The sequence below is a fragment of the Scatophagus argus genome, chromosome 11 (assembly GCF_020382885.2).
Source record: "Scatophagus argus isolate fScaArg1 chromosome 11, fScaArg1.pri, whole genome shotgun sequence".
Lineage (NCBI taxonomy): Eukaryota > Metazoa > Chordata > Actinopteri > Scatophagidae > Scatophagus > Scatophagus argus.
Window position 1 is genome coordinate 1,524,960 of NC_058503.1, and position 12,725 is coordinate 1,537,684.

A 12,725-nucleotide genomic window follows, 5' to 3' on the forward strand; every position below is an offset into this window, starting at 1 on the left:
TTATTGTTCTGTGCCCTAAACACCTTAAAAACCAATTATCCAAACTTAACCTTGGCCCCAAGCTCCACTGTAAGGAATCTAGGAGTTATTTTTGATCAGGACATGTCCTTTAACTCACACATAACTCACATTTCAAAGACTGCATTCTTTCACCTCCGTAATATTGCAAAAATTAGGCACACTCTGAGTGAGAAAGAAAAATTAGCCCATGCATTTATTACTTCCAGGCTGAATTATTGCAACTCCCTTTGATCAATAACATTTAGAACATGAGACTAGGATCACAGGGACAGCACGAGGCTGGTTTAAATCATATTTATCAGATAAATTTCACATAATTCATATTAATGATGTTTCCTCTTTGCATATAAGGGTTAATCTCGGTGTTCCACAGGGTTCAGTGGTCGGGCCCATCCTGTTCATCTTATACATGTTCCTTGTAGGAAATATTATTCAGAAACACGGTATAAACTTTCTTTGTTATGCTGATGACAGACAGCTATACTTACTTCCTTAAAGTCTGAAGAAACAGAGCTGTTAACCAGGCCCCAGGCATGTCATAAGGACATAAAGGACTGGATGACCTCCAATTTTTTATTATTAAACTCAGACAAAAATGAGGTCATTGTTTTTGGCCCCAAACATCTCAGAACCAGAATGGCTGATAATATTTCCTCTCTGGGCGGCATTACTTTGGCCTGCAGTACGACTGCGAGGAACCTTGGCATTATCTTCGATCAGGACGTGTCATTTATCCATCATATTAAACAGATTTCTAAGACCGCCTTCTTTCACCTCCGTAATATTGCTAAGATTAGGAGCATTCTCTCTCAGAGTGATGCTGAAAAACTTGTCCATGCTTTTGTTACTTCTAGACTGGACTACTGCAACTCACTATTATCAGGATGTCCAAATTACTCTGTTAATAACCTGAGGCTGATCCAGAATGCAGCAGCTAGAGTTTTGACAGGAATCAGTAAAAGGGATCACATCTTGCCCGTCTTAACTTCTCTTCACTGGCTTCTGGTAAAATTCTCCTACTTACATGTAAGGCCCTAAATGGACTCGCCCCACCATACCTGCAGGATCTAATAGTCCCATATATTCCCAACAGAACACTCAGATCACAGAGTGCAGGTTTACTTGCAATTCCCAGAATTCATAAAAGTAGAACGGAAGGACGAGCCTTTAGCTATCAGGCGCCCTTACTGTGCATACTTACTTTTGAATTGATTGGCATTGGCCCATACAGTTTCCAGTAATCAGTGATCGGCCCCTGAAATCTTTTTTTATAAATAATATAGTGAAACCCTAATTCTAAACCTTCCTTGTTGACTGTATAAAAAGAAAAATAGAAGCACAGAGTCACAGAGTGGATTTACCTGGTCTATATAGAAGGCTGTCCCTGAGCGGATCTCTCTCCTCTGTTTCAGGTCAGTCTCTGTGGTGTCCCTGGATAGAGCAACATACTCTACTTCCCGTTTGGTTAACTCCTGGTCAACAAGTGAAAAACTTGGCTTCACACAGCACATCAGAAACACGAAAACGTTTTTGGCTTTTGCAAACAAATGTCATGGATATGTGTCGTCGAATACTGGAACATAGCATATACAGTATGAATAACAATTTTTTTATTTCCTTACCATAAATATTTCAAGAATTTCACAGACTGTGTATGTGTGTACTCACGAGGTACTGCATGGCTATGGATCGTCTCAGTGGTCCTGGGGGACCAATAAGAAACACATCCTGACCCAAAAGATCTTTCTGCATTATCCATCGCAGGTGCTGAGCCACTGTCTGAGGTAGGGAGTCTGAAACTAGAACACCAATACAAAAAAAAGTTTTTGAAACTTTTCTTACATCTGTTGCCACTCTTCCGCTCATTTCATGGAGTGGTGACAGAAGTATTCAAATGCTTTACTGAAGTACAAAAACACTGTGTCACACTGTGAAAATAGTAATACTACTGCAAGTAAAAGTCCTACATTCAAAACCTAACTTGGGTAAAAGTATTTACGTATTATAAGCAAATATACTTAAATTCATTAAGTACCATTTTGCTATTAAATCTGCATTCATGTGCATGTTGTATTTTACTGCTGTAGATATTTAATGCTGAGCTCATCTGAACTACTTTAGCATGACTACGCATCTCTGAAAAAGTCAGAGATACATCCTTTATTTCGCCTTTGTGACAATGCATTTTCCACCTATTCCACGAGGCTTTTTCAGAAGGTTTGTTCAGCATAAGAAGGAGGAGAACTTTCTCAAATCACAAAGGAGCACTACATCCCAATCAAAAGCTGTCAGACAAATGTATTGGAGTAAAAAGCACAATATTTGCCTCTGAGATGGAGTGGATTAGAAGCATACACTGCATAAAATGGGAACATTAAGTACAGACCAAGTACCTTAAACTTGTACTTAAGTACATTACTTGAGTAAATATACTTAGTTTACATTCCACCACTGATTTCATGCAGACGTATATTTTGTACAGACACCTATAAACAACAGAAATAGACCAACAATATTACATACTGTGCTTGACAGGAACAAGTTCTGGATTTCGGGGTGTTTTGAGTTTGTAAGATATCTCTCCAATCTTCACTGTATCACCTGCAATAATCAGGATAAAAATACATCAGAAGAGTTCACAGATAGATACTTATAATTAGGACATTATGGTATCAGTCTCTGCTGATATTTCACTTTATAAGATACATTTACAACAACATAACAAAAGCATAAGGCTAATACATTGTTTTTTGCCTCTCATGTAGCCATCATTTTTAGATGTGAGACTTTTGTGTGCATGTAAAAAAATGAATGATTTGAAGTTTTTGAATTTCTAATAACTTCTAACCTCATTTATATGGGAAATATTCAGCTGCACTTTAGCTGTTTCTTTCAGATAGTCAGATAATCCTTTTTTTTGACATGTCACAGAAAGAAGAGCACAGGTGGATGATGGGTGAATTTCATTTTGCTACCTCTGTTGCTGGTTTCTGTTACTATGAATGTTGGCTAACTGTCACATTGTCATGGTTTACTTGGAAACTTGAATTGCGCAGAGCCGTAGCTAATGTTAATAACACCTGTGCTTTTTCAACTTGAACCTGTCAAGACATCTGCTGTGAAAAGGCTTACAAAAAAACTTTGTTTTCCAAGCTGCCATGGTGACAGCTCAACTATGCTTGTTCTTTCTGTGCAACGCGCAAGTATTTATCTGTTCCTGTTGCATATAAAATGTATTACTTGCTATGAATAAAGATTAATGTTCCTAAATTTAAAAAAAAAAAAAATCGGAAATGCAACAGGGAAAACGATAAAGGGACTGGCTGCCATCTTTGGCCAAAAAAAAATAATTGCAACATGGGACAAGTAATTAATCCATCCATTTTCTATACCACTGACCCGTCTGGGTCGCGGGGGGGTAATTAAAAGAAGAAAAAAAACTGTTGTCCAGCTCACCACGTATTTTTAACGCAAGAGCTTTTGAGAGGCCTGGAAATATCTTCAGAACATCGGTATGTGTTGTCAAACGACCTGAGCCATTTGTTTTGTATCTTTGAGAGGAAAAAAACAACATATGCTTAGCTCGCTCATTGATTCAGTTGTAACATAGCTATTTATCATTTGAAACGTTCAAATATAAAGACGATGATTAGATTAAGTACCTATGAAAGCTAAAACTGGGGCTATAGAATAAGATGAATTCACATGCTAATTGACGCACCTAGTTTTAACCTTTAACCTGTCAGCTAACGTCAGTTAGATGTCCGTGTTCCCAGTTCAAACTCATGCTAATCACATGTCAAATTCACTCTATTTTTAGTTTACTGTGGTTGTGGTACAACTTGGTTCCAAATAGGGATATCACCTGAGGATGTGTTGATAAGTTTGACCTCATGTGTTCTCCACATCCAGCCATCTCTTCCCAGGACAGCACCTAAAATATTCCGAATCCTTCTCGAAGCGATGACCGCTGTTGAGCCGCTACACAGTATCTGAGAGTGCATGTTTAATGTACGATGTTGTCATCAAAACCTTGTGAAAAGTAAAGTCCACAAGCTTCTTATCGGGCTATGTCTTGGCCGGCTATATTCCCATTTCATAACATCTGTCTTCTCATTCTGTCGGAGTCGGAAGAAAATAAAAGAGGGACACGTGGGTCCGGGACTAAAGTCTTCCGTAGTGGTTTTAATCGCTCCACGTGTGTTCCGACCGTTCCGACGTATTTATTTGAATACTTGAATAAATAACTTGAATAACGTAAAGAACGCACAATAGTTATCCGCGTTGTTTTATTTGAATAAAACAACGCTTTTTTATTGCTTTATATTTTGATCATTTTAATGATGATTAAGCCTACTGTATTCTGATATGTTTAAAGTTTAGCCTTGGCTTGCTGTCTTTCTGGTGGCTACAAGCTCTAATACGTTTAGAAATAATAAGTGTTTAAGGAAAAACACTTCGAAAATTGGATATATCGAAAAAGCAAATACATTTTTTTATTGATTCAGTTTACCTCTTTTATATATATATATACGTATGTATAATGTCGAGAGAGAGAGAAATAAACGCATTCGGATAGGATGAAAAGATAAGAAAAAAATAAGAAAATAGAATACAGTGTTATAACTTTTTTTTTAACAAAAATTAATTCATTTTTGTTAAAAAAAAAAAAAGTTATAGTCAGTGGGTCAGTTTATGTATTACCAGGGGATAAGGATAAGGGGATAGGGGATGAGGATAAAGTGATGCCTAGAAAATACTGAAATCATGTCAATAATAAACACATGATTATATCTTGGAAATATTCCAACGCAGATGTTAGGTGTCGTTTATTATTTATTTATCATTTCATCTGGTTGTCTTTTCATTATTTATTACTCTAAGTGTAATTGTTCCTTCTACGCTTTTACAGTTATGGTTACAAACTGTCTCCCCACCTCCTTACACTTGTATTTTAAGAGCTTCTTTTGGAAAAAAGAAATAAAACACACAATAAACAAAGAAAAACACCTTTGACTGAAAACATATTTATTAAATGTTCTAGAGACATTAGAATTAGAATTATTTGGGCCACGAATATCGTGACAAATCTTGGTCAGTACAACAAATATTGCTCGAAAACTGTCAGCTATCAAAATGAATATGCCTCATTCAAAGAAAGTGCCCATTGAAGAGACAGAGAGTGTTGGCCCTAAATGAGATTTATTATTTGTATTTCTTTACATGAAATGATAGGCTCCAGCTCCCCCGCGACCCTGACGGATAAGCGGTATGGAAAATGGATGGATGGATGGAAATGGCTTGAAGACTGGGTTTGAAATGACTTTGATAAAATCCATAGTCTCATAAATTGGACTGTCAAAGTCTATACCTAAATGGGTGACGTCATTTAAATTACACACTGACACGCAGAGATGTATGCGTGCACGCGCACATATATCGCCTCCACGCACTCTCACTCTCCCACATTCGAATCGTGCGCGTGCGATCCCTGCCTTCGTGCTGCCCCGGTTTGACATTTATCACGTGCAGCGCCGATAGGCTCGGTCCTCGAACGAGCTCAACGGAGGGAAAAGAGCAGCCAGTGGAGAGTGGTGGTGTTGTGGTGGAGGGAGGACAAGGCGAATTCAGTCCAGTATCTCTGAGTCCAGAGCGCATATGAGTGGTGTAAGGGCAGCGAGGCAGGTTGTGTATCCCTCCACTTTTCCCTGATTCGATTCTTTTCTCCCCGGAGCGGACGGAGCGGTCCGGGACTATGGAGGATGTCTACCATTACACCCGCAGCCCTGCCTGGGAGGAGCTGGTTAGTAAAATTCAACAGTGGATAATTTTTTTTTATATCATTCAGTTTCTCCCTCATCTCACTACGAGGCTCCTCAGATTGCCATAAGAAAAGAAAAGAAAAAAAAAGAAGTCGTACTTGTACTGTAATGCGCTCACGAGTCTTGTGGTCTAATTAGGAGTTTGCACTAACCTCGTCTTTCACTCAGGAGGTGTTTGATCTCGTGTTTCTGTGTCTAATGCTAGCTGAGCTTTGAGCAGTGTGTGCTTTCTAAAAACCCGCCTGAATGTACCTCACATGGTTCAAAAAAAACACATGAATGGCTTTGTTGACAGTATTTCTACTGCTTGGATTTCCTGGACAGATACTTCGTGGCTTTGTATTATTCTCAACATTGAACTAACGTTATTGCAGACTACCCTGCCCAGTTCCTTGCGGGATCCAAGTCATATCGTCTTGCCCATTGCACGGAAAAAAGTTACAACTCTGTCATGTCAAATGAATGTTGTCGTTCGGGTACGTCCAGACCAGGAGGTACTTTATTATTATTATTATTATTTTGACTGGGATAAGATCTTGTGAAAATTGAATTTTTAGATTTTTGATTATGATACATAACAGAATCGATATGAGAATACACTATAATGTGAGTAACACACAGTCGAACCTTGTGTGCAGTGCTTTACCACTGCGCCTAATGTGTGACTGTGGGTGCTAATCAACCCGTTTGTGGTGGTAGAATAGGCCTCTTGAGCATCAGAGTGGACTTGAGAAAATAAAAAGAAATTGAAGACTAGAGTAGTTTGATTACACTTCACGCTTGTGGCACTGCTGGGTTGCAGTGCTTGTATGAAACAGCCGCTAGGGTCTGCCATGCCACGGACATGTCCTCCGGTTTACGGAGTGGATGAGGCGGTCTCTAGCCTCAGTCTGGACTGGCCGTAGGCTACTGGCTGGTGCCATATCAACCAAGCAGGGACCGGGAGGGTTTTAAGTGCTGCGGGGGCCCATCCTCGCTGTACCGCGACATGTTACATCCCCCATGCGTTTACCAGCCCACACAGATCCCAGAAAACACAGCAGTCCTTGTTACAGAGGCACAGAGAGATGACAGCGAGGAGAGACGTTTCCCAGCCGCTGAACAGCTCTCGCCTCCAGGAGAGGAAGGGAGAGGCGGAGAGGACGAAGGCTAACCCCGAATGGTTTTATCCTTCCTCCCGACAGGAGCCGGAGAAAGGGCCGGCGTCCGCGGCGGGCGTCCATGCCCATGTGGTGGGGGCTGTCGCCGGCTCCGGTGCTGTGGACGAGTCCTCTGACAGCGAAGCAGAGCAGGAAGGCCCTCAGAAACTGATCCGGAAAGTGTCCACCTCAGGACAGATCAGGAGCAAGGTAAGACACATCCGTCGTCCTTTTCTGACTGCTGTATATGGGTGTTTCCATTAGATGCGCTGTGTTTTTCTGACTCGGAATGTGGCCTACCTGCTGCTGGGCATACAACCAAGAGGCAAGTGTTGTGGGGATTGTCGTCCTGATGATGTCCGAGGCACCGGTGACGCACACAGCCTCAGTGCTGCTGGACATCAGCAGGATGTCAGCAGCAGAAAATACAATTCCACAAAATTTTGCTAAAACCCATTGATCTAAGATCTAACCAAGTTTAAGTGTGTGCAAAGTACATACTTTACTTAAAGGCGGCTTAGAATGAATGGAGTCCAATTTATTTTTGAATGATTATTTTAATCCGTGGCATCTCTGTTTTTGACACTCAGGACTGAGTAAGAGGATGATGCGTTAATGCGTTCTTCCCCCTGACACTTAAGCTTTCTTGGCCCACTTATCTTTTACACTGTAAATGAGTGCCGTCCTCCCACTTCAATGGATCCACTCAATTATTGACTGCTCCACTCTACCCCACCTACATTATTCAGCTAAGGGGTATATTTAGACTTGGGGCACAGCAATGTCTGCTCACTTTCTTATGCAAATTCCGACACCAGCGAGCGTACTGCTGCTTACAGCACATGTTGCACGGCTGCAGCTAACATTATATTCATTTTTCCGTGAATCCATTGTTTACTTTTACAATACATTAGTAACAGTTTTGTCCACAGATTATGAAAAGAGAAAGACAAATGTCCATCAGAAATTACTGGAACCTATTAACTGCTTAGAATGCAGTGAGGTGTGACAGAAAAGCGAGCACACACTCACATTATTGTAGCTTAAACCAGCAAATGTTTGCTACATTAACTTGCTAAATAATTAATAATGGAAAGTTGTGATAGATTGATTTTCTGTCAGTTGACAGTTATTATGTCGAACACAATCAAGAGCCATTGTAAAGGGCGATACACAGTATACACAGTGTGAGAGTAAACACAGATCCATCTGATGACTGTCTCTCATCAGCTGATGTTTGTTGAATTTGCCTGATGGACTCTTTATTGGAAGTTGATTTTTCCATACCTGCGGTGATACTTTACTCACCTGTTGCCTCTGAAGTTTTGAAAGTGGATGAAAGTCAGGTTAAGGGACATCATGATGTACACTCTGACTTCACTAATGTATGTATATTAAACAGATGCTGATTGCACTGGCTGGCAAAGATCCCAGATAGACCTAATTTGTTCTGACAGACCATTTACAGCATACTGCATGTCATACTGCTATCACAGTGGTCTAAAGCATGTGTACTGTAATGGCATCAGTGTGCTTATAGCATGTTGAAATCGTGCTAATAAAGGTCTCAGAGTTGCTGTTGTGTGGGTCAGTGGGTTTTCAAGTTTTTTTCTGGAAGTGTGTGAATGTGTGTGTGTGTGTGTGTGTGTGTGGGGGGGGGGTTGCGCACGCGCGTGTGTGCGTGAGAGCCACTAATGGATCATGCTGGCTGTGACTCACTGAGTGTTCTTCCACTGGGTTGTTTGTTCAGCCCTGGACTCTGTGTGCATGTGTGTGTGCATGCATGGGTGTGCTGGCCCATCACATTGTCTATGTCCATCCCTCTCTGTCCACTATCTCTCTGGCTCTTTGGTTGCTATAGACAACCACATCTTTTAGTCCCTCATTGGCCAACTCTATGGAAATGCTGTCTGTAAAACAGCTGGCTTGATTGAAGGGGCACGTGTGCCACTGTATGTCTCTATCTTCTTACACATTCCACCTTTGTGTTCAAATTTATTTTCAGCTTCAGTAAATCAAAAGAGACAAAGACTAAACGAGGAAAAGCCAGCACGTTAATGACTAATTTAACACAGCATGGAAGCTTTAAAACGCCTTTTTCCATCGAGGAAATTAAATGCTAACCACCAATGAGGCTGGTCGTTTACTTATGTGGACTTGTAACTCCCGCATGAAGAAATTTCATGAAATTGGACAGAAAGAGGCACGTTATTTCATCATTATTTAACAATATTTCGTAATAATAAAAGAAAATCTCTTTTTGCAACAAAAAAGAAATTAAAGAAAAACAAACTTTCGACACTATCATTTATTAAGGTCCATATTCATTGCTGTGAAAGGCTTTACTCCTAACGTTAGTCAACTGGAACTCTGTCCTCTAGCACTGTCCTTTGGATGCTTTTCAGTGCGTATACCTGGTGTCAGCTGCTACTTATAAAGTGAGCGTAGAAAAGCAGAAAATCGTGATACTGGCCGATATGAACAGGTGTTGTTGTGGTTGAATGGTTGGCTGAAGCAGAGAGCAGATACCGGGTGTAATTTATCCCTCCCTTATGTTTTGACATCTGTCTTGTAAGACAGAAAGAAATGGGATTTGGCCACCGGAGAGGGAATTTGACACTCCATCATATAGGCATAAAACAGTCATTTCTACCTTCCTTTCTCATGTAGTGAATACAGTAAATTATATTGTTGCAAATGCATTCTAGCCATTGAATTAGTAATTACAATGAACTCAAAAAATATCAGGTAGACTCAGACTCAGATATATGAGATTGAATAAGATTCTTTTCATAGCCTTTCGTCTCCACTTTCAGCTCCCGCTCTGTCTTTTCAAGGCTCTGTTGCAGCTGAAGAGAGCTTATAAACTTGTGACTAATACTGTTGCTGTGTGATTGAAAGCAGAGGTAATGACATGCTGCTGCCTGCTGTTGCCGCGGCTGTACAGGGGACTGGGAGAGCTCTGCTAGCCTGGAGTAGGATCATCCAGATCAGATAGACGCTAAGTTAAATGAGGCTCGGATAAGGCATTGTAGAGAATATTCATATTGGCCCATGTTTCCTCTGTATTGGAAGAGGTGGCTCTCTGTAACTTATATTTATACGGTTAAAGGGTGTCTTTTTGAATAAATATTCTTAGATTGAGTCACTTGGTAGATATTTCTGTTTATTAAACCTTTGTTTAACTAGGAAAACTTTTGAGGCACATTATCTCTTTTGCAAGAGAGATCTGGCTAAAATGGCAGCCTTCTCAGTATCAACATGATGAGTTTTGCCCATTTCATTTACCTTGATCTTTAATGGAAGAAACTCAAATAGAGAAACACGTCCTTCTAAACGTTTTTGAACATTTAGATGTACTTCCTATTGAGAAAGTGGACACAGACACTTGTTCTGTTTTGCACAGAAACTATTCTGAAACTAAGAATGCGTCACTTTCTAATGCATTTAAAAAATGCGTTTCAATTTAAACAATGTAAATGGAGCAACACAGTACTGCAGTGTTAAGCGCAGCCCCCAGACAGCAAGAAGGTTGTTTAAATTGTTTAACATGCAAAATGTGACACAGCAGCTTGAAGTTGTAGATGTGAGACACAGAAAGGCCTATGCACTAGGGGTTTTCAATTTGGCGCTGGAATTTTCACAGGTCTTGTTTTCACCCAAAAGAGGGAGTAGTCGTTTTGTAGGCAGGAAACTAATGCGTGTATGCTCTGAAACGGTTCAGACCACTTAGCAGGACATATATGACAAAAACCTTCAGAAGTGTGAGTTATTTCAAAAATGCAGTCAACTTCTAATAGATATATATTTTCAATTACAAAATTTATTTCAAATTAATTTATTGAGGGAGACCGCGTCATGTTTTTCAGATGTTGGGTGGTGGGGGGTACTCATCCCCTCTGAGCCCACCCAGGATCCAGGCCTAAAGCAATGTATAGTTGAGTCCTTTTCTGTCCAAAGCTGAGGCAATTAAGGTAATTGTATCTAAACTGCTGGTCTCAACAACATCACTTAACGTCCCATATACCCACATGACATGTGTAACTACCCATGTATGTAGTCCACTTGCACAAAGTCGATCACAGACAGGGGAATTACCGCTTCCCAACCATTAGATTGTAATTTTCCCATCACTATGGTGGAAATTTTAGCATGTGGTGGGAGTTGAGGAGGAAGGGTACAGAGTTGCAATTATATCCAACAGAGAGGACAATATGCTAAGACAGCTACAAGGGAATGAGAGAGAAACTGGGAGATTCAGTACTGGTCTCTAAAAGACTTGATTGTTCTGGTTCCACAGGCACTCCAGCCTTACTCAGGAATGACAAATGAGTCGGTAATGGAGGTATAACAAAGCCTAATTGTGTGGAAGGATTTTTTAAGATAGCCAGTCAGGATCCACTAAAACTAAAGACAGATAAGTTTTCTTTATGGACTGACCAATTACAGTCACAGGGGTTTAGTCTTATCAATCATGTGTTGAAATGACTAGACAGGGATAGGTTATACATGTATGCATGTGTATGGGCTATCACAGGGTCCTCCAAGACTCTGTATTAAGAAGTTTTCAATTAATCACCAGGGAATGTCCCTATTTCACAAAATAATGTTGTTTTTAAAATTTGTGCAATTTCAATAATGCTTTGATTGTATTCTGACAATGACGATATATGGATCACAGCAACTCAACATTCCAATATGTAAGGACAGCTTCAGCAGCCCTTTACGTCTCCGATGCTTGAAGAATGTCTAACCATTGCTACATTAACTAGAAAAGAAGGTGAAAGGTTTAGCATTTTATTTTTTATCAGATTATTTTTATAGTGACCTCAGTTAGGCCAAGAAGGGATTGGTTGGGCCTAATTGGTGTAGGACACAGTCCTCTGGGGCTCTAAGGCGAGAGAGAGAGAGAGGCTATACCATTAGCATAAGGCAGTCTGTTGTTGACTAGCCCTAGCTTAAGTTCATAGATGGTCAGGTCGTGCTCGAACCAGCGATGTGAGTAAGCTGTTTGACTGACTGTTTGTCTGGGTATCGTCAAAGACAGGATGTAGGTCTGCTCTGCTCTCTTCATTTAGCCTTACAGGGAACTCCTACTCTGCTCTTATCCACCAACCACAGCTGCTGGACTCATTTGAACTGCCTGTGCTTTTGTCCATTGTATAAGAATGTTTGATTGTGTGTGTGTGCATGCATGCACTGTTTAGACTCTGTGTGTGTCACCCCGTCAGTGGCCAGTGTGGGTGTAAGGTACATGGTGCTCAGGTTACTCATTTCTCTCTGGCACAGGACTCACTCCATGTCTCACAGTTTAGCAGTAGAGAGGAGCAGTGCACAGAGGCAAGCAGAAGCACTATTTATAGATCACTTCTGGCCTACTTGGCAACAGGAAGGAGATGAAGACAAGGAAAGGAACTATGGAGGCCAAGGAGAGACAAAATAGAAAATTAGACATACAACTAGAGCAAAGTCGTTTCTGCTACTCTGGTGGGACAGAGAGGATTTAAGTTTCACTTTGTGACTTTGTTTGACTTAGTTCATTCTCTTCAGACACTTCAGATACAAAACCACTGGCTGTTAAAGGGCTTCACTGAGTTGTTGTCATTCCAAAGAAAGTTGTGTGGCATTACTGTCACTTTGCTGAAGTGAAACACACTGTATAGTATTGATAGTAACTGTGTGTTTTCCTGAAGGTCACCTGGTTGTGTCAGTATGAGTACAGCAACTAGTGCTGCTGTCCACT

At 40.6% G+C, this 12,725-nt stretch overlaps 2 protein-coding genes across 10 annotated transcripts in view; one reads left to right on the plus strand and one right to left on the minus strand.

Moving 5' to 3' along the window:
• Nucleotides 1–4,182, minus strand: part of vwa8 (von Willebrand factor A domain containing 8) — a 79,032-nt gene extending 74,850 nt beyond the window's left edge. Inside the window, exons 1-4 of the mRNA XM_046403826.1 lie at nt 3,887–4,182; nt 2,545–2,622; nt 1,690–1,820; nt 1,383–1,493 (exon numbers count right to left, since the gene is read on the minus strand). Coding sequence (XP_046259782.1) covers nt 1,383–1,493; nt 1,690–1,820; nt 2,545–2,622; nt 3,887–4,025 — 459 coding nt within the window. The 5' untranslated portion in view covers nt 4,026–4,182. The remainder of the gene's footprint in view (nt 1–1,382; nt 1,494–1,689; nt 1,821–2,544; nt 2,623–3,886) is intronic.
• Nucleotides 4,183–5,484: 1,302 nt separating this feature from the next.
• Nucleotides 5,485–12,725, plus strand: part of dgkh (diacylglycerol kinase, eta) — a 59,539-nt gene continuing 52,298 nt past the window's right edge. For 2 of the 9 annotated variants that reach the window (XM_046403943.1, XM_046403946.1), the window contains exons 1-2: nt 5,486–5,824; nt 7,028–7,192. In XM_046403943.1, coding sequence (XP_046259899.1) covers nt 5,777–5,824; nt 7,028–7,192 — 213 coding nt within the window. In that variant the 5' untranslated portion in view covers nt 5,486–5,776. Of the gene's footprint in view, nt 5,825–5,939; nt 7,193–12,725 lie in introns of those variants that run through there. The other 7 variants (XM_046403941.1, XM_046403951.1, XM_046403945.1 and 4 more) reach the window with 5 other exon arrangements.